We start from the raw sequence: 20,094 nt of genomic DNA, 5'->3' as shown, positions 1-20,094 counted from the left end.
GATCCATCCTGGAATCAGCATCTACATTTCCTTTCAAACATAGATAACCGGTGCAATAGATCAACATGTTAATGGAGAGTCTTTAGGGGGAGCTTGGAAAAGCAGAATAAAGAGCTGCAGGCAGGAATATATGAGCACATTCATATTAATTGATCCAATCAAGTATGGCAAGTGAGTCTTGGGGGAGGGGAGGGGGACTCTTAAAAAGCCTCCGTAGCTGACTAGTTTAAGAGCAGAATGTCACCTTTTATAGTAGGCAAAATACTACTAAATACTAAAATAGACGATCCACCCCTATGGTGAATTATGACCCAATTCAGAGATTGCTGTTAAGCAGACGACTTGAATGTGTTCCATGGGAATAAAGGGAAGCAAAACTATAATGGACTAAAAAAAAATCTCCACAAAGACTTCACAAGGAGGTACCTTGTGGAGTTTTTTTTTTCCTTTAGACCTTCTCTAAGGTATAGTAGTGAACTTGTCAGCTCAGAAGCCCCACCCCTCTTGCCCTTTTTTTTTTTAAAGATTCCTCAACCTGAAGAAAGTGTCTGAAAGTCCATTTTATGCCATAATGTCATTTGCTTGATTTGCTATGCTGTGTGAATATGTAGTTAAGTGTAGTTTGTTCAGTAAATCCTAAGCAAACACTCTGAGTGAACTTGGCCAATTGTGTGATTAGGATTAATGGAAACTAGAATTCAATAACTAAATTGTCAGATACATTGATAGGTTCAAAAAAGAAAAAGGAAATAATTATACCAGTTGCTCAATAAAGATAGCAAAAAGCTTATAGATAACAAAAGGCAGAGTTTATTTTGGCTTAAGCCTTTTCTGAGAAGAGGATATATATTTCACAATACAACTATGAAGAGAGATAAAGGAGCATGTTTGCAGATTTTGCTTGGTATACAGACAATGTTTCTTGACCTTCAATGAGGGCAGATGACTTGTACCTTAAGTACTGAAGGAATTTACTGATCTGGCCTGATCTTTTTTTAAAGAATTAGAAAACAGGTGATTGGATCACATGTTTCAAGGAGGGGAAACAAGGGAACTACAGACCAGTGATTGATACCTAGATGAATGCTTTCACTTGGATTTCTGCATTGGGCAAAAGGTCGGACTCAATAATCTAGATCAGGGGTGTCAAACTAGATTTCATTGAGGGCTGCAACAGAGTTTTGTTTGACCTCTGGAGAGGGCCGCCAGCTCGACATCACTCATGCCAGGGGCTCCTGTGGTGGCCCAAGCACTCTTCCAGTGAAAATGGACTCTCGAGCTCCATTTTCCACTGCCAGGGCCTCCTGCAATCCTCTGGGAGCAAAAATGGAGCTCAGGAGGGCCGCATCACGGGCCAGTCCTTTGCTGTTTCCAGAGCAGCTCCGCAGGCCAGATCTAAGCCCCCCGCTGGGCCGGATCCAGCTCCCAGGCCTTGGTTTGACATCCCTGATCTGGATTGTCCTCTCTCTCTCTTACAGGTTGGACCCCAAAGTATGTTAGGGATGAACAAAACATAATGGCTAACATTCATGGAACATGCTATGTCCAAGCAGTCAATATTTAGCAAATGGTGAACCACAAAAAAGCCTTAGCCTATTCTACAGGAATTCTAAAATTCAAAAAGACTTAAAACCATTTCTTCTAATGAATGTAAATGCAACCAGAAAACAGGCACACGAGACACAGGCTCCATTCCATTCACTTTGCACAATGTGTACAAGGTCTATTCAAGAGGCTTCCTGACTTGGTTTCTCAGCCTAGGAACACGTTCCAGACATTGTCTTCCTTGGGCTTGGCTTTACTGCTTTCACCCTTCAAGAGTCATGCTAGCAACCTGTTCTTAGTCAATAGCATAGAACTCCATCCACGGAAATGGTTTAGGCTGCATCAGACATTAATTTACTGGCTCTATGCAACATTAACCGCTTCAGCCTATGACCACTTACACTGCCAAATAGATGGATGGGTGACATGCAAATTGTTCAGTAATCAGTGCTCCAGCAAGTGTCTTGTCCTAGGGGACGTATCGTAACACGAAAAGCCTGCTGCTCAGAGCAGCCACTCAACCAAATCTACCCTCAAGCTGAAATCTACTCAAATTAATTACTCTTCCATTCCCAGCTGCTGCAGGAATAGCCAATAAGCTTATTCACAGTTCAAAAGCATAATTCTTAGTGCCCCAAAGCATAAAGATCCTAATGTAGCCCTGGAGCTGCATCAGTTTGAAAAGCACAGGAGAAAGTGTCCTGCTGACTCCCTGCCAGTAAGTAGGCATTGACCTCTGGTATTCTCACATCTGTGCTAACAATCAGTGTTAGAATATAACTACGGCAGACCCCAGCTTATAATGGGAAGGAAATGTAGTATAGAAAGTAGTAATGATGACAACAGCTACATCAGAACCATCACAGAGGGCATCTGAAGCCAGCTGTTTCTCATAGTTAAAACCTTACATTCTACAATAGTGCCCATCCAACATTCCTGCGGCTTGAATTATAGCTCAAATATATTCCATTTTGGCAAGAGGGAGCATAAAACAAAACAAAACAGTTGGATGTTGTTAGGCATACAACATTGGAAAAGCATTCTGAAATCAGAGAATTCAGGACACAAGAAATACAGAATACCAATTCCACTTCAGGATGGTCTAATATTCACAAGTTTTAATACTTGTGGTCATCTGCTGATCCTCTGAATAATTAGACTTTGGCAAAAAAAAAAAAAAGTGCCATAAGGACCACATCATGCTTACTAAGAATATAGCAACAGGTATCTATGTATTCAAAGCAGGAAAATTTCCTCTTATGTCCTAAAGATCCAAATCCTCCTCAATCAAGTTGCTTGAGAGATGTATAGCATCTGCCCAGTCCCCAGCAAACTTTATATTGTCCTAGATACCTTAAGGGCATTTCTCCGTGACAATATTAAGATAATCTAGTTTAGAAGCAGTTTATGAAATAAGCCACTTTCTAAGGACAATAACATCATTTCCAACTTCTAGTTGAGATGAATTGATCTGAGATTAATTGTAATATCAGCCAGAGAAAGAAGATAGCGGAAGGCTGCTTCTCTTGACTTTTGAAAATAATATGACTGTGTAGTAAGACGACCTTTCTGGTTGTATCCGTTAGCCAGGAAGAAAAGAGCAGCTGCAACAAGATTGCTTATTACTGTCCCCATCAGAACTTGTTTAAATGCCACTTATCCTTGGACTGTACAACTCAAACATGCTGTAGATCTCAACTAGTGCCTCAAAATGGCCTCAAGTCAGGTCAGCTTCAGGGTTGACAACTAGTGGACCAAAGTCTGCTGTTCATACATGTGCGTGTGTGTTTGAGGCAGAGAATCATTTCATTATCATACAAAACTATCAGGATTCAAAACACTGGCTTTCTCAGTGACCAAAATTGGGAATAGAAATGGTCAGTGACTTATTAAAAAGTGGTGCACTCTATGCAACACTCGGACATTCCTCTCAGAAAGCAAAGCAGCTCAAGTTCTATCTTGCATGCCCAAGTTACACATCCGTCTGGCCTGACCAGCCGCCCTTTTTATTCAGCACTTGAAAGGGGTAACCCAAATCAGCAACATACACACACATTTCTGAATCCATAGGGACTGGGTAAGGTGCTTGGAGTCATGGCTCACTATGTGACCATTCCTATTTTAAAGGAACAAGACCTTGATTATTCACACTTATAAGGGGCCCTATTCTACAAAGCAACAATGTCTCTCTTCAGATGTTCACTTTGCCTCTCAGAATTGGCACTCTTTTTATCTGTCCATTAATCAGAATTGCAACTCTTCAGCTTACTGCTCTTTATTAACATTCCTCTATCAATGCCTCCAAAGGTCATGCCGTTATCAGAGTCCTTTCTGAGAGAGTTTTCCAAGAACCTTATAATTCTATTAACATTATTTAAGGAGGGTTCTCATCTGCAAGAATCGTCTTATTTTGTCTCCAAGCATAGCGTTGGCTTTTAAAAAAAACTCTATAAAAGCCGTAATTCCTGCAAAAAAGCTTGCTAAGCTCCAATGTTGTAGGATCATTTTATTCTTTTAGTCCCATCATAAACAAATCACAACCATTGAAGTGAGCCATATAGAGAGTCCTTCATCCTTTACTTTGTTTACTCCATTACAACTAGTGAAATCCCCTCAATGTCCCGACATTTGGAGTTCACCAATTCCCTGCGGATTTCTGGAGAAATCTGGGAATGGTTGTGAAACTTCAGCAACTCCAAGAGAGCTTCTTTTTGCTCAGAGGACAGATCTTCTTTGTAGCGCTGGGCAAATGTCAAGAGGCACTGGTGCCAGAGGACAGGTAGGGTTCGCTGATCTTTCCGAAAGGCTAGAAAGTGAAAAACGAGAGCGTCGACAACACGGAAAGGCAAGGCATATTTCTTGTCAATCAGCAGACGGAGAAAAATGCTGTTGGCGCCACTGTATTCCATCTCAGCAATCTTCAGCATAGCAGCTCTAGCACAAGAAAAGGAGAAAAGAATGGAAATACTTGAATGCATGTTTATATAACAATTTGATCATCTGATTGCAAAACTTAAGTGAAGGGTGATGAGGGGCCAAAGCATTAAGGGAATTTCCTTGAGCTTTCAAATTGGCTTTGAAGGAGAAAATTGGGATTCCTAGTGATGAAGGTAGAGAAATAGCAAATCCTGTCCCTCTGCCTCAAATCCAATGGCTCCATTTGAGTTGAGTTTGATTATAGTTAAGTCTAACACATACAAAGAACACCAAATTGGAGAATGATGAGTAAACCAGATGGACACCGCCCAAAAAGCAGTTGTGGTTGGAGCAATGAAATGCAAAATGTCCACAATTCAGGTTGCTAATGTCTGTTACAGATGGTGCTTCTGTGCTTTGGAGATTTGTATAGATAAGAATCTGAGCCTTTTCTTTTAAGCTATACCTCTTCCTTGCATGGCTACCTGCTATTGTCAGGGCATCAGTGAAACCAATGGAAAAATGTGCAACCCTGTTCTTGCCATGAAGTAATTTCCCCAAAACATTTAGGCCACAAGAATCATATTACATTGTTGAACCAAAGGGATATGTAAACGCTTAAATACAAGAATATTACAAATCAAGCAAGGATTTTGGTTTTCATAATTCCCATTACAGATTATGAATATAGCCTGAAATATTTTTTTCCCCTCCCAAGACACTAAAATAAATTTTTGCCAGCAAGATTTCAGAACCAAGGATACATGGATAAATGGCAAAGGAGACCCTTCTCCACATTCACATCCTCGGACTATTTTCCTTCTGTTGTTAGTTAGCTCAGTTCTCTTACCCTGAATGAAGGACTGGAATAGAGCATTTGGTGAGGATGCTGCCCACAATGATTGCTTCTCGCAATGTGCATGTTCCAGACTCACACAGAGGGATGAGAATTCCTGAGAGGAAAGGGAGGGTCAGAATTAACATAGCCTCTTCTAATGTAACACACACAAAATTCCCACCAGAAGTTCAAACAAAAACAAAATTCCTTTCAGAAGCTCACACTAGCACACCAGCTGGAACTTAATTTTTCATGCTTCAAGAACTTGAAACTTCAAGAATTGCATTGCCCTTAGATTAACCAATGTCCTTCTATTGACCTTATGGAGTGGACCAGCTACAGGTAATCCTCGAGTTACGAATGTAATGGAGCCTGCCAATTATATTCGTAACTCAAGGATTCGTAGGAGTGAATCATGTAACTTGAACATGGTCACTCCCTGCTTTCACCCACAGTTTTGCAATTAAGTGTGCAGGTCAAGTATCTCAGGGTGGCAAAGGCCATGAGCGGCTTAGTGATGGAACAGGTCACCAAAGGCCTCCCCAACCCACTGACATACCTTGTGCTTCTCCCTTCCATTCTGCCATGCAGGAATTACTCAGTTTGCAAAGATCTGTCTCCTCTCCTGCAGTTTCTTTGCTTTTGAGGGAGAGGAGAGGACAATTTCCCTTCCAGTGTCCAGTTGGCTTGCAAATGCTTTTTGTGCCGAGAGTAAAAGGTTCTGGGAGCCTTGATCTTGCGTGATTTCAGGCACCCATTCTCTGCAAAAACGGATGGTGCCTGAAGTCTCACAAGATCAGACAGCAGAACCTTTTACTCTCGGCACAAAAAGCATTTGCAAGCCGACCGGACACTGGAAGTGAAATCGTCCTGATCTCTTCTCCCTGAAGGCAAATAAACTGGTGCAGAGAGGGGACAGTTCTTTGAAAGGCGGGTCCAGTGTGGCAGGATGGGAGAGGGAAGCCGTTGTGAGGAACGGGAGTGCAGGTGAATAGGATGAATGTTGCAGTGGTAGTTCCTAAGGGTGAACGACTGCCATGGTACTGCAACGTTCATAATTTTGTCACTTTGTTGTAAACACTTGGGAGGGGTTATCGCATAGCTTCGAACGGTCACTAATTGAACTGTTATAACTAGAGGATTACCTGTACAGATCCACTTTCTGCTGTTAGTTATAGATAATTAGTATGAACAGGGTTAGCCACCTTGGCCTCACCTCTACTAATTGTCTTTATCAACATATCCTGTTTTAATCTTTTTCAAACACTATGCTACCTCATTATTCTCTTCAAAGTGCACGGTGCTGTATAGGATAGGGAGAAACCATTTGAATGCCGAAGAGCTTATAATATTTCTCTTCGATTGCAGGGACTTTCGAACTGTAGCTGCAATTTATACAATTCAAAAAGTTTTGAATGTAACCTAGACTTTCAAAAACTGTTTACAAAATTGTTTCAGAGAGAAAGGATGGGGGTCTTATAATACCTGCAGCTGAAGAGTAAACCATATGAACTGTATTTAAGTTTCATTATGTTTAACTGTAAATTAAATCACATCAAGTACAGGTAGTCCTCAATTTACAATAGTTCATTTAGTGACCAAAGTTACAACGGCATTGAAAAAGTGAATTACCACCATCTATACCTTTATGACCACAGCAGCATCCCCATGGTCACATTCAAAATTCACATGCTTAGCAACCAACTCGCATTTATGATGGTGGCAGTGTCCTTAGGTTATGTGATCTGCTTTTGCGAGCTTCTGTCAAGCAAAGTCAATGGGGAAGCCAGATTCACTTAACAACCATATTACCAACTTTAACAGCAGCAGTTCACTTAACAATGGTGGCAAGGTAAGTCCTAAAATGGGACAAAATTTTTCACTTAGCCACAGAAATTTTGGGCTCAATTGTGGTTGTACATTCAGGATTACCTATCTCTGACTTCCCTACATCTATTTTTGTTTGGAATAATGTATGACCCTCAGAGTAGGAAAATTTATGCACCTTCTCTCATTGTAGTCTCTACCAAATTTCAATTTTTCCTGCTATATTGTTCTTGCATTGATCCATGCCAATTTATCTTTAACCACGTATCTGTGCAGCTTTATACTTTTGATTGCTACCTTTGTCGCTTGCAAGACAAAATGCGTTATCCTTTAAAGTCTACCTTAAGGTTTTCTATTAGATAAATAAGCAGGTAGGTAGGTAGAATTCTTTACTGGCCAAGTGTGATTGGACACACAAGGAATTTGTCTTTGGTGCATATGCTCTCAGTGTACATAAAAAGAAAAAAAATACATTCATCAAGAATCATAAGATACAACACTTAGTGATCATCATAGGTTACTAATAAGCAATCAAATCATATTAGAAAACAAATAAAATCAATATAAATCATAAAGATACAAGCAACAAGGTTAGTCATATGTGGGAGGAGATAGGTAATAGCAAGGATGAGAAGAATAATAGTAATACAGTCTTAGTAAATAGTTTGACAGCGTTGTAGGAATTAGTTGTTTAGCAGTGATGACATTTGGGGGAAAAACTGTCCTTGTGTCTAGTTGTTCTGGTGTGCTATGCCCTATTACATTGCAGAGGGATATCAGAAAGCTGGATCCCACTTCTGCAAAAGAACCCTCATCCATCAGGTTCCTCCTCCTATCCTTTGTTGCTTGGTGGAAGCTATTCTGAGGTTGCACTGGAGGAAGTCAGCCTCTCCTCTGATCCAGCTGACGATTCAGCAACACCAGTTCCTCTTCCTTTTGAACCGTTTCTTTTTCAGCTATTTGGACTCCAAACAGAAATGGGGGCCCACATCCCACAAACTCCTTGGATCTCAGATTACAATTCTAAAGAAAGAAATTTGCTTCTCTAAATTTGAATCTGTCAGAATTTTTTTTTTGTTCTTGCTAAAGTGGTGCTTGATACAAAAACAATTAATTTATAGTAATAGGGGAAGAAATACTGTTTGACAAGCAAAAACAGAACAGAACGTATTTCAGATCAAAATGAAACTTCTAGCTCACGTATCCTATCCCTATTGCCTTTTAAAATAAGTGCATTACAGAACAATGGTAGCAGTGAAATGTAAGAGAATAAATCTGAAACAAATGTTCATAAAATGAGAACATTAACAATGTATTTTCTAGCTGATAACCCAGAAACGAAGAATTGCTTGACAATTTTATATTTTCAATTACCATTCAATTGTAACCAACTCACCTTTGAACCACGCGCCGGGTTTGAACAAGGCTTTCTTCAGTGCCATATAAAGATGGAAATTGAGACGTTTGTATTCAGCGATATCATCTCTGATTCGTGGGAGAAGCACGAGATTGTAGAATCTCTGGGCCATCCTCTCTTTAAGATTAGAAGAAAAAATTCTAGAACAGATAATAAAAGCATGGAAGGGAGGGGCGAAGGTGAAAATGCAAATATTTCAGCTGGAAAAACTAGATAAGTGAAAGTCAACTGTTATATAATAAGAGTATAAATATCATTTTAGTATGCTTATAAGAATCTCAATAAACATTTTATACAACTACCAGATTTCAGAGATGTTCACACATCAAAAAGACAAAACCTAAAAAGGCCATATAAAAACCAGACCTTAACATATCTGGATCTCATAAAATTCTCACAACTATCTTCAACAAGAAAATTAATGTTTGCAGGGGCTTTAATGTTCAGAAGAAGGAATGGGTAAAAGTGATTGATTCGGGAATAGAGTTCCAGAGAATTCCAGAATTTCTGTTCCCTTTCCAGGCCATGCTCTGGAAATATTTCTTCCCCAGAAATGATTGAAAGGGTCCAAATATAACATTCTGGTCAAGACAAGCCTGTTTAAAATGCTCTGTGAGAGAAACAATATGGAATGTCCCTAAACTGAGTCACTAAGGTGGCTTTCATCTACTATCACTTTTACAACACAAGCTTGATTTAATGTGTTGAAACTGTCGCTCTGAATGTATCCAGATCAGAAAGGAGCTGCTAGTAAATGAAAACCAGCATAGCAGCATTATTTATAGAAGAATCCCACCTTGTGGCCTGGTACATGGCAGCTGCCGTCCATGTTTCTGGCTCTGTGATATAAAGCATCTGCTCCCAATTCGATAATGCTGGGACAATCTTGAAGGCTTTGGGCAGCTTTCCACTTCTGTATTTTGATAACACCTTTAGCAACATTTTAAAAGTGATTAATTATATCAATCAATCAATCAATCAATCAATCAATCAATCATCAAACTTCTATTTATAAACCGCGCCCTTTCCTAAACAGGACTCGGGGCAGTGTGATAGCAATAGTCAGCATTGCTTAATTACAAACTATATTTATTGTTCATAAAGTCTTTATAGCAAAGAGATATTGAAGATCCTTCACTGATATCACTATTTTTTTCACATCTGCAATGGTTGTGCTAATAAGCTTCATCAAAAACATTTCTAATTAATATTAAAAACTATAATAAACGGAAGTGCAGTATTAGTTATGAACATCACAGAAGATTGGTGCACTAGGTTTTTTTCCAGCAATTAACTCACAATTATTTACATAACATGATTTACAAACACATAACTAGCAAAACACATACTCATTACACTTACTTCTTTGACGCCTTTGTAGACTTCCAGGACACGAGGGTTGAGCTGTGGCATGGGTCGGCCAGATATTTCTGACATCACCGTCTCTACCTCCGTCTGTTTTTCTGTTAGCTTCTCCATGATAATGTCTGCTAAGGTCCGCCTAATAGGTGCCAAATGGAGGGTAATGGAGCAGATAACTTATTCAGCCCCTTATTATCTAATTAAGTAGGAGACCCAGCATTAAAGGTGATTCTTAATCTGACTTGTAATAGATCAGAATAAAGTTTCTTAGGTGGCCCTTCCCCATCACTTGCCTATGATTGTTCAGTTCAGAAGATTGTGGTTAAAAACAAGCAACTTGAAAGTGGCAGCATCTTTTATATTATCACTTAATACTCCTGTCCAATCTCTTTGAAAAATACAAGCTTATTTTCTATATTTATACTATCTATATTATTCCTCTTTGTTCTCCCATGAGAACAAAGCCTTCTTTAGAGTAGATTTAGGGTGCATACAATGGCTGCTGTGGGAAGAAAAGTAACATTGGCCCTACCTAAGATGTTGCTTCTCAGTGGGTTGCAGGGGGGTCCAAGAATGGGATTATCATGTCCTAATCTGCCCAGAAACGGTGTCATAATTGCAGCCATGACTCTCTGACACTCTCTCTCTTTGGCTCCAGTTTCAACGAGGTCGCAGCTGTATAGAGTGATCTGTAAAAAGAAAGAAACCCAAACTTCCCACTAACAGGCCTAACTACGGACCTATAGCCTAGGGAGGGGCCTGGACCCTCCTGCAACCCACTTAGAAGCAACGTCTCAGGTAGGACCACCGTTACTTCTCCAGTGAATATATGTTGCAGGAGGGTCCAGGAATGGCACGTACCAAAGCTGGTGTCCTAAGGGTGGGGAACTTACTGGTCCGGAGTTCCCGATGCAGTGAGCACTGTTGAAGCACCCTTCAATTGAAGGATGCCTCAGAAGGTGCGAACGCATCCAGCATATAATGCTTTATAAAGGAGAAGACCAAGTGGCTGCCATGCAGATGTCCTCAATAGGGGCTTGGGTGGCCCATGCCACTGAAGTTGCAGCGCTACTGGTGGAGTGTGCCATAACTTCACTAGGTACTGTGATACCAAGCCTCATAGGCCCGTGTAATGGAAGCCCTCAGCCAGCAACCTATTGTGGAAGGGGTGACCCTTGCTCCCAACGTTGCTACCTGGAAGGAAACAAAGAGAGCCTCCGTTCTCCTGATAGAAGCTGTTTGTTTTATATAGATACGGAGAGCCCTCCTGAAGTCTAGCCTATGCCACCTCCGTTCCCTATCATTGGAAGGGTCAGGACAGAAGTCAGGAGGAATGATCTCCTGAGCCCTGTGGAAGGGAGTGTTGACCTTCGGAATGAAGGAAGGGTCAAGTCGGAGGATCACTGTTCTTGGGTGAAAGACGCAAAGGTCTGCCCTGATTGAAAGGGCTCCCAACTCAGAAATGCATCTAGCTAATGTTATGGCAACTAACCACACATCCTTAAACGTTAGGAACTGAAGGCTAACAGTTCTCAAGGGTTCGAAAGGCTCCCGAGTTAGAGCCTGAAAAACCGTTGGCCAGATCCCAAGTGGGAAATCTATGGCTTGCTGAGGTTGGCCGCGCCCTTTATGAAACTTTTAATAAATGGGTGCCGAGCCAGTGACTGACGTCCCTCCTCCACAAACATGGAGGACAGTGCTGCCACCTGCCTGCGGATGGTGTTGTGGGAGAGGCCCCTATCCAGGCCTTCCTGGAGGAAGTCAAGAATTTGCGGGATAGAGGCCTCTGTTGGTTCAATGTGAGCCACCTGGCACCACCTAACAAAGGTAATCCACATGGCATTGTAGTTCCTCATAGTGGTTCTGGATGCCTCTATTGTCTTAATAACCCTGGAGGAGAAGTTGGCGCTCCTCAGGACACTCCTCTCAAGTGCCAGGCGGTCAACTGGAGCCACTGAGGCTCCGGATGGACCAGGACCCCCTGGCACAGGGAGATCTTCTCCTGGGGAATTCTCCATGCAGGGGATATGAAAAGGTTCAGTAGGTCCGCAAACCAGGGCCTCCTTGGTCAATGTGGATCTAGGAGGATTACTCCTGCCCTCTCTGACTCTATCTTTCTCAGGACCCCTGGGATCAGAGGAAGGGGGGGGAAGCATAGAGGAGCCCCCGAAGCCAACAGCTGCGGAGGGCGTCGGTCCTTTCTGCTCCCTGGCTTGCAAACCAGGAAAAAAAATCTTGGGAGCTGAGCGTTCATCGGAGTCGCGAACAGGTCCATCTCCGGATGCCAGAACCTCTGGCAAATCTGTCTGAACAGCTTGGAAAGCAGTTGCCACTTGCCGTGGTCCACTGTGGCTCTGCTGAGCCAATCGGCTTGATGATTTGCCAATCCCGAGGTGTGCTCTGCCTTGATAGATAGGAGATGCTTCTCCGCCCAGGTGACAAGTCTCTGCGTCTCTATCCATAGGGCCTTCGAATGGGTCCTTCCTTGCCAGTTGACGTGAGCCTTGACAGCTACATTGTCCATCAAGAGAAGCACATGTCACCCTTCTAGCAACTTCTGGAAGTGGCAGAGTGCCAGATGAGCCGCCTGAAGCTCCAACCAGTTGATGTTGTGATGCAAGTCTGTCTTCATCCACTATCTCTGCACCAGGCGTGACTCCAGCAGCGCCCCCCAGTCGAAGAGACTTGCATCCGTGGTCAGAGTGAGCCTTGTGAGTTCCCTGAACTCGGAACCCTTGGTCAATGGGGGCATCCACCAATGCAGGGAGAGGAGTACCTGTGGTGACACTCGGATTCTGGAGTTGGAGGTGCTTCTTCCCTCTCGTTGGTAAGGAAGGACGAAACACTGTAATATCCAGGTGTGTAGCCGAGCCCAGGACACTATGTCTATGCATGGTATCATCTTCCCTAGCAATTTTGAGAGAAGGGCTATGGGAAGTCTGCGCTCCTTGCACATGTGCTGGATCAAGTGCACTAAGCTGTCTTGACGATCCGGGGACAGGAAAACTTCCCCTACCCTGGTGTCTATCATCACTACCAAGTGCAGAAGCCGGGTCGTAGGGATCAGATGGCTCTTTCTGAAGTTTACCAAAAAGCCATGGTCTTGTAGTGTCCGAATTGTCAGTAGTAGATCTTGACAATTCTATGAGGCTGAGGCTGCCTGGACCAGGATGCCGTCCCGGTAACACTGAAGTCTCACCGGAATGGAACGGAGGTAGGTGGCCAGTGCTGCCAGAACCTTGGTAAAGACTCTGGGAGCAGATGCCAGGCCAAACGGCAGGGCCCTGTACTGATAGTGTACACCTGCGTGTGCCTCTGTCAGGTCTATGGAGGCCAGATGATCTCCCTCTATGATGTCCCCCAGTATTGATTTTAACGAGGACATTTTGAACCTCCTGTACACTAGGTGGAAATTTAGATGCTTGAGGTCCAGGATTGCCCTCCAGTCCCCCAAACTCTTCAGAACCATGAAGAGGTTGGAGTAAAAACCCTGCCTCTTCCAGGCTGCCAGAACTACCTCGATGGCCTGGATCTCCAGTAGATGCTGGATTGCGATCCTCATGAGGCCCCGTTTCACCTTGTTCCTGGAGACAGGAAAGGTTCTGAAATGGTTCGGGAGAGGGGAGAGGAACTCCAGCCGGAGTCTGAATCTCACTGTGCTGAGACCCCACGAGTCTGAGGTGATGTTCTCCCATAGATCCACAAAGAGTGCGAGGAGGAGAACATCTATGGGAGGACTCACTCCCGAGTCATTTGTCCTGGTGGAAGGGATGGCTGCCTCCCCCATGAAAGGGCTGCTTGCTCTGTGGCTGGAACCTGGGTCTATCTCTGGGATAGGATCTATCTGACTGTCTGTCTGAGCGAGCTTGGAAATACCGCTGTTGCTGGAAATCATTGTCTGGGGCACGAAAGGAGGGTCTACGAAAGTATGGCAAGGGGCACTGATCTGGCCGCCTGGTTGCTGTGGGCAATACTTTACGTTTATCCTTGTTTCCAACCAGAACGGAGTCTAAAGATTCACCAAATAAGGAGCCTCCTGTGTAAGGAGATGTTGCCAGCTTCCATTTTGCTTTGGTATCAGCCTGCCAATTGTGAAGCCATACCAACCTCCTGCATACAACTGAGGACGAGAGTGCCTGGGACGCATACTTAACAGCATTAAAAGTAGCGTCTGCAGAAAATTGAGTGGCTGCCAGTATTTTATTTACGTCCTGATGAAGCCGAACATCCTGGGGGGGAATACGCTTCTGTAGTTGGCGCAGCCATAGAAGGGTGGCACGATTGAAAAAGGAGGCCGAAGCAGCCGCCTTGATGGCCCAAGCCGCTGACTGAAAGTTTTTACGAAGAGTCAGCTCAGCTATTTTGTCCTCCTCTTCCAGGTTGTCAGCAATGTCCCCTGTTACTAAAGAAGAAGAAGAGGCCAGAGCCACCAGAGGTGCATTTATGGATGGTACCTGGAGGGCCTGGGAGAAACCCTGTTCCATGTTGTAGAATCTGCGTTCATTCTCCCCAGGACTGGGAAAGGCCTCCGGGTGTGCCCATTGTTTCTTAACTATGTCCAGAAATAATTGGGGAGCTGGTATCTCCTCCTTTTCTGCCAAGGGCTCTGAAATGACTCCCTCATCTAGATCTTTGTGACCCATGGTCCCCACAGGAGTAGAAGTGGTTCTTGCCTTGTGAAGGAGAGTCTTGAACAAAGCTGGGGGGAAAAGTCTTCTGAAGGCAGGGGGGTCTGGAACCAATGCCTTATCACCTGAGAGATCAAGATCTCTCTGAGCCTTGTCACCTGTAAGGGATCCCTCGCTAGCCAGAGAAGAAGCGGGCCTATGTGCCTGTAACACCTGTTGCTCAGGTTGAGCTTGGTAACTTTGAGGAGCCCCATGAATGTCCTGTCCTGCTGGTGTTGGTTCTTCTCCTAGCCCCATAGCTATTCCATCAGAAATGGCCTGCGATATAAGTAATCTGAAGCTTTTTGGAAGTCTTGCCCACTCTGTATCGAGTGGGTCAGCAACTGATTGACCAGCTTTGGTCCTCCTAGATGAAGCAGTGGGCCTAGAGTGTTGACTCTCCAAACGTAGGGCACTGGAAGAGGTAGATGGGCCTCCCGCATCCTCGGGATCTGCGTCCGCCATTTTGCATTCCTCTGACTGCCATGCGGTACTCACAGTTCCGCTTGAACTCAAGGTGCGATGCTGGACTGCAGCCGATGTGTGTGCCGCCTCCCTGTAGCCTCTCAATTTCCTTCTGCTGGTGCTGGCCACTCTCGCAAGCCGAAGTTGTAAGAGGCTTCGCTGCGAGCCCCGGCTCCACGTGGTCCAAGATAAGCGGCCCCTGCTGCGCCGGCTTCCCGCTGATGCGACTTTGCTGCGAGCCCTGGTTCCACATGTTCCAAGATAAGCGGCCGCCACTGCACCAGCTTCCTGAAGCTGCTCTCGCTGCTCGATCTGCCTGAAGACGTTGAAGGAACAATGAGGCTCTACCTGATGAATGGGCAATCCTGCCTCGTCAGAGGTGGGTTCCTACCTATTCGGTCTGGTTTGGCCAAAGAGGTAGTAACTCCAGCAGACATGTGATCATACCGGTACTATCCTCGGCGCCGGTGCCATCTTGGTTTTCTGTTCTGCACATGAGCAGAACAATCTTCATGGAAAAATGTAATTTTTCCCTTTTTTACTGTTGTGCGCATGCACAGACTGTTTTAAGTGCAAATGCCCCACCCACTCAAACATCATCTCTAAGGTGGCTTCCCTGCCTCCTCCTGCCTACAGGTCTCTCCCCCCACGGAACTTGCTATACCACCACCCCACCAGGCTCATAACCTTCCCTTCCCCCGCCCCTTCCGGGATCCCCACCAGTCCCATTTTGGCTTCCAGCAGGCTTCAGGGAGGCCTGCTAGACCCAAAATAGAGCGGAAGGGGGGCGTTGCACCTATTTTTGGCTCCCAGCAGGCAAAATGAATGACTAAATTGGCCATGCCCACCCAGTCACATGACTGCCAAGCCACGCTCACAGAACCGGTAGTAAATTTTTTGAAACCCACCACTGCTTCACATGAACTCCCTCCGCCAGGGGGAAGGAGCCCTTCAGTGGCTGCTGATGAATGGTGACTCTGTCCGATGCCAGGTGGAGCCTTAAAATGGCTGTTGGAGCGCTGGAAGGTGGCTAACGATGAACGGCCACCGTATAATAGCGGCTGGTTGAGGTGGAAATGTTGAAAAAAGGTCCAGGAATGGAATCGTGAGCTAAGGAAAAAACGATCTCTCTAGGGACAGACTGAGTCGAAACTGGGGCCGAGGTGAGAGTCAGAGAGGTGTGGCTACAATTATGACTCGGTCTCTGAGCAGATTAGGGCATGATAATCCCATTCCTTGACCCTCCTGCAACATTCACTAGAGAACAAGCAATGCATAACGATGAAATGCAGTCACCACTGATAAATATGTTGTACTTTTGAAAATGCCAATTTCAGAGTTTCTCATACATTCACAAAAGTTAAAAATGAATATACCTAAAGTTACATTCCAAAGTTATGCCAATAAAAATAAATTCTAAGGGAGGTAAACTATATAATATTTGTGTTGGGTTTCAAATTTGTAAAGATAGTGTATACACACACACACAAATATAATTAAAAATAGATCTGAATCTCAAGATTCTAAATGCAATATTCTATACCCAATAATTAAAGCATCATCTGCAGGTTAAACAACAAGAAGAAAATAAAGTTTTAGAATTATAGAGTACCTTGTTGTTAGCTGAAGCATTGGTTTCACCATTCACTAAGGAATACTGAGGCATTAGTGAGAGAACATCCCAACCCCTTAAGACTTGCATCTGTATATCCATTACTATTGGAGGCTCCTGAACAGATATTTTTTTCTGAAATAATCTGAAGCTGCTTAGATCTATTTAGGAGACACTGACATGTGGAGAAACTGTCATTCTGATCCATACCATTTGAACTGCCATATCTGAATACAATGGAGAAGTTCCTATAGTGGATATGAATAAAATTTTGCCCACATAATTCCTACGGTAAATATGAACTATAAGAGATTACACTTGTGACCTAAAATCTGCCCATCTCCTGCACTTACTTATATGAGGAATTATAATTAGAGTATTTTCTGTGGATAAAGGGAAGGTAAAGCCTCCTTAGTCTTGATGAGAACCACTGAATGGTTCTATTTAGGATGGGGCTACTGCAAGATGGACCAGGGCTTGACTAGTGATGGGAAACAAGTGAGTTAGCTGTCTAAACATGATCAGAATCTTACTTACAGCTGGTAGAAAGATTTAGAAAAATCTATCAGTTTGAACATTGTAAGACTGAATGTGAAACAGAATTGTGTATAAATGTATGCTAAAATGTATGAAATGTTATTGAAATTTGAAAAGAAAGTACAAATGAAAGAACGTTTGATAGAATGGGCTAAAAATCTTGGTTATAATACAGAAATGGAACAGAAAAAAATGTGACCAAAAGGATTTAAATTTACATTATGTTATAATCTTGGTGGGGGGAGGGGGGAGTGGCTCAGCAGTTAAAGACATTGAGCTTATCAACTGGATTATTATTTGCCCCACCTCCTGTCCACCAAGCAGTTTGAAAGCATGCAAATGCAAGTAAATAGATATCATTTCGGTGGGAATGTAACACTGTTCCATGCGTCACAGCATACAGTCATGCTGACCACACGACATGAAAATATCTTCAAAAAACACTGGCTCCTTCACCCCCTAGAATCAATATCGATTGGACAGGGTATACCTTTCATAACCTTAAATTAAATTGGCTTGAAACTCAACATTTAAAAAAAACTAAAATCATAACAATCAGTCCCATCACTTTCTCACAAATAGATGGTGACGAAATGGAACCAGTGACAGATTTTATTTCCTTGGGCTCCAAGTTTACTGCAGATGGTGACTACAGCCATGAATTAAGACACACTTGGGGGAAGATATAACAAACCTAGACAGCATATTAAAAAGCAGATACCTCATCTTGCCGACAAAAGTCTGCATAGTTGTGATTTTCCTAGTAGTAATGTATGGCTATGAGAGTTGGATCATAAAGAAAGTTGAGCATTGAAGAATTAATGCTTTAGAAGTGTGGTGCTGGAGAAGACTCTTGAGAGTCCCATGGATTGCAAGATCAAATCAGTCAATCCTAAAGGAAACCAACCTTGCCTATTCTTTCGGATAGATACTGAAAGCTGAAGATCAATAATTTGGCCATCAAATGAGAAGAGACGACACATTGGAAAAGACCTGAGGCTTCTTCCTGTTTTTAGAGATAAGTTCTCTTACTTAGTGATTACAACCTATCTCCCTTCTTTCCATCATTTATCCAGCTTAATTAAAATCCTGAATCATAAGTTTATTTTTTCTGTTTTCTGCAAAAAGTCCTTTGAGGTGTTGCCAATCAGGAATAAACATAGATATTGCTTTTTCTCGGCTTAAATTAGCCACCTCAGCAAGTTCAATTTACATCCATTCACAATTTATCCTAGATGTTACCATAATATCAGTATTTGATCATTTGGCTTACCTTACTGGTGGGTTCTTGCTCATGAACATATCAATGGCTTTTTCGTCATCTGGATTTACAGTCATCTCTTCACAATACTCTTCCTTCTCCATGGCTCCAGCTGCCCCCAGCTCTGGCCACTCATCCTCTGCATCGGAGTCTCCATCCTTTGAAGTAGGTCCTGAAAAAGAAAGAAAATATTTTAAAGGAAGCAACTTTAGATTACATATTTATGCAAATGAGTAAAGTCGGGGAAGGAGTGTCTGTTACATTAGAATGTTCATTAAATCCCAATGGCAGTTAATTAATATCTACCTTACCTGTTAAATTGAAATGGGATTTTATACTTGCATATTTTATACAAATCAAGTAAACCACAATCTATTAAATAGAGAGTTTACCAAACCTATATACAATATTCATTAACAGATTATGTGCCATCAAACGTATCGCGACTGTTGGCACCACATAAGATATTATCCATAAAGTCTCCCTAACCTGGTCCTTTAAGTCTTATGTAGAATACAACATTATTCAATATCATAAATACATCACAACAGCAGCTAAAAATCAGCCATGTACTAGCTGTTAAAAAAACAATGTTACATCAATTTTATTTCACTATCCTGGATAAAGAAAATAAGAGCTCTAGAAAGAAGCCAGAAAGATTTTATATTTCTATTATAGATTCCAACGCTAATCATCCTTTCTTCTACTAAAAAAAAATGAAAACAACCCAGGATTTATGGTCAGAAGTTTAATTCCAGCCTCCCTCTACTGAGTCTATATGAAGGAAAAATAATGGGGTTTTTTTTAGTCTGGGTTCAGGGATTTTAGAATTTAGGCAGTTTTTAATCTCCTTGAAGGAGGCTAATCAAACTCCTGCTTGATAGCTCACAGCTTCTCATATTCTTGGTGGGGTCGGTGTCTCCTACAATTGAGAGATTTACATCTTCCAATTTCTCATAAGTGGCCTTTCTCTGTAGTGACTCTCACAACGGCATTCTGAAATCTCGGAAACCTATGTCGTTATACCTTTTAAGACGCCTCCTAAAAATCTTATGCGTTCAGCCTGACATTCCCTTGTGTAAATCTTATGGGTCCCCCCCCCCCAATTTGTTGCACATTGTGTTTAATTCTTTTATAATTTTCGGATAAACCGCAGCAAAAACGTTCTTTAAAAAACAAAAACACGTGTCTGTCCGAACACTTTGGCTGAGCAAGAAAATACTTTGTCCCGTCTTTCCAGCCACAAGCTTCCTAGACACACTCACCCAGGACTGTCGTCTTTTTCCTGGGCTCGAGGCCACTGCCGACGCCATGCTCGGCCTCCAGCTCGTCTTGCTGGATGCGGGCCTGCCGCAAGATCCGCCGGGAAAGCTTCTCGTCCACATACTCGTCCTCCTCTTCTCCCCCACCATGCTTCCCTGCCTGGTCCCGACGCTTGACCCTCGTGATGGGCTTCACGGCCTCGCTCTGAGCAATCTGCTCGGCCAAGGGGACGCTCGTCGTCGCCGTCGCCCCACCGGAGGAGCCTCTCGACCGCTTCGCCTTGGGCATGTTTCCCCGCCGATGGAGCACGCAGCAACTGGAAGAAATATGGCTGCCCGCACACGCATGCGTTCAATGCGCGTCAGCCGGGTGCGGAGCTACGGT

General features: G+C 43.2%; 1 protein-coding gene across 2 annotated transcripts; it reads right to left on the bottom strand.

Moving 5' to 3' along the window:
* Nucleotides 1–787: 787 nt before the first annotated feature.
* BYSL (bystin like) lies at nt 788–20,092 on the bottom strand (the record flags this gene model as incomplete). Of its 2 annotated transcripts, XM_081947473.1 has the most annotated exons (7): nt 19,713–20,092; nt 18,460–18,619; nt 9,906–10,044; nt 9,340–9,473; nt 8,523–8,683; nt 5,312–5,414; nt 788–4,479 (listed from the first exon to the last, which is right to left on the bottom strand). In XM_081947473.1, the coding sequence occupies exons 1-7, from the start codon at nt 19,996–19,998 to the stop codon at nt 4,131–4,133; spliced, it is 1,332 nt and encodes a 443-aa protein (XP_081803599.1). In that variant the 5' UTR covers nt 19,999–20,092. The 2 variants fall into 2 exon arrangements, with proteins under 2 accessions (XP_081803599.1, XP_081803598.1); XM_081947472.1 differs by lacking the exons at nt 788–4,479; nt 5,312–5,414; nt 8,523–8,683; nt 9,340–9,473; nt 9,906–10,044 and adding an exon at nt 13,655–15,353 and having other exon boundaries at nt 19,713–20,051.
* Between the last annotated feature and the right edge of the window lie 2 nt (nt 20,093–20,094).

The sequence above is a fragment of the Natrix helvetica genome, assembly GCF_964273705.1.
Source record: "Natrix helvetica genome assembly, chromosome: 3".
In the NCBI taxonomy this organism is placed as follows: Eukaryota; Metazoa; Chordata; class Lepidosauria; order Squamata; family Natricidae; genus Natrix; species Natrix helvetica.
This window is presented reverse-complemented; position numbering and strand designations above follow the sequence as displayed.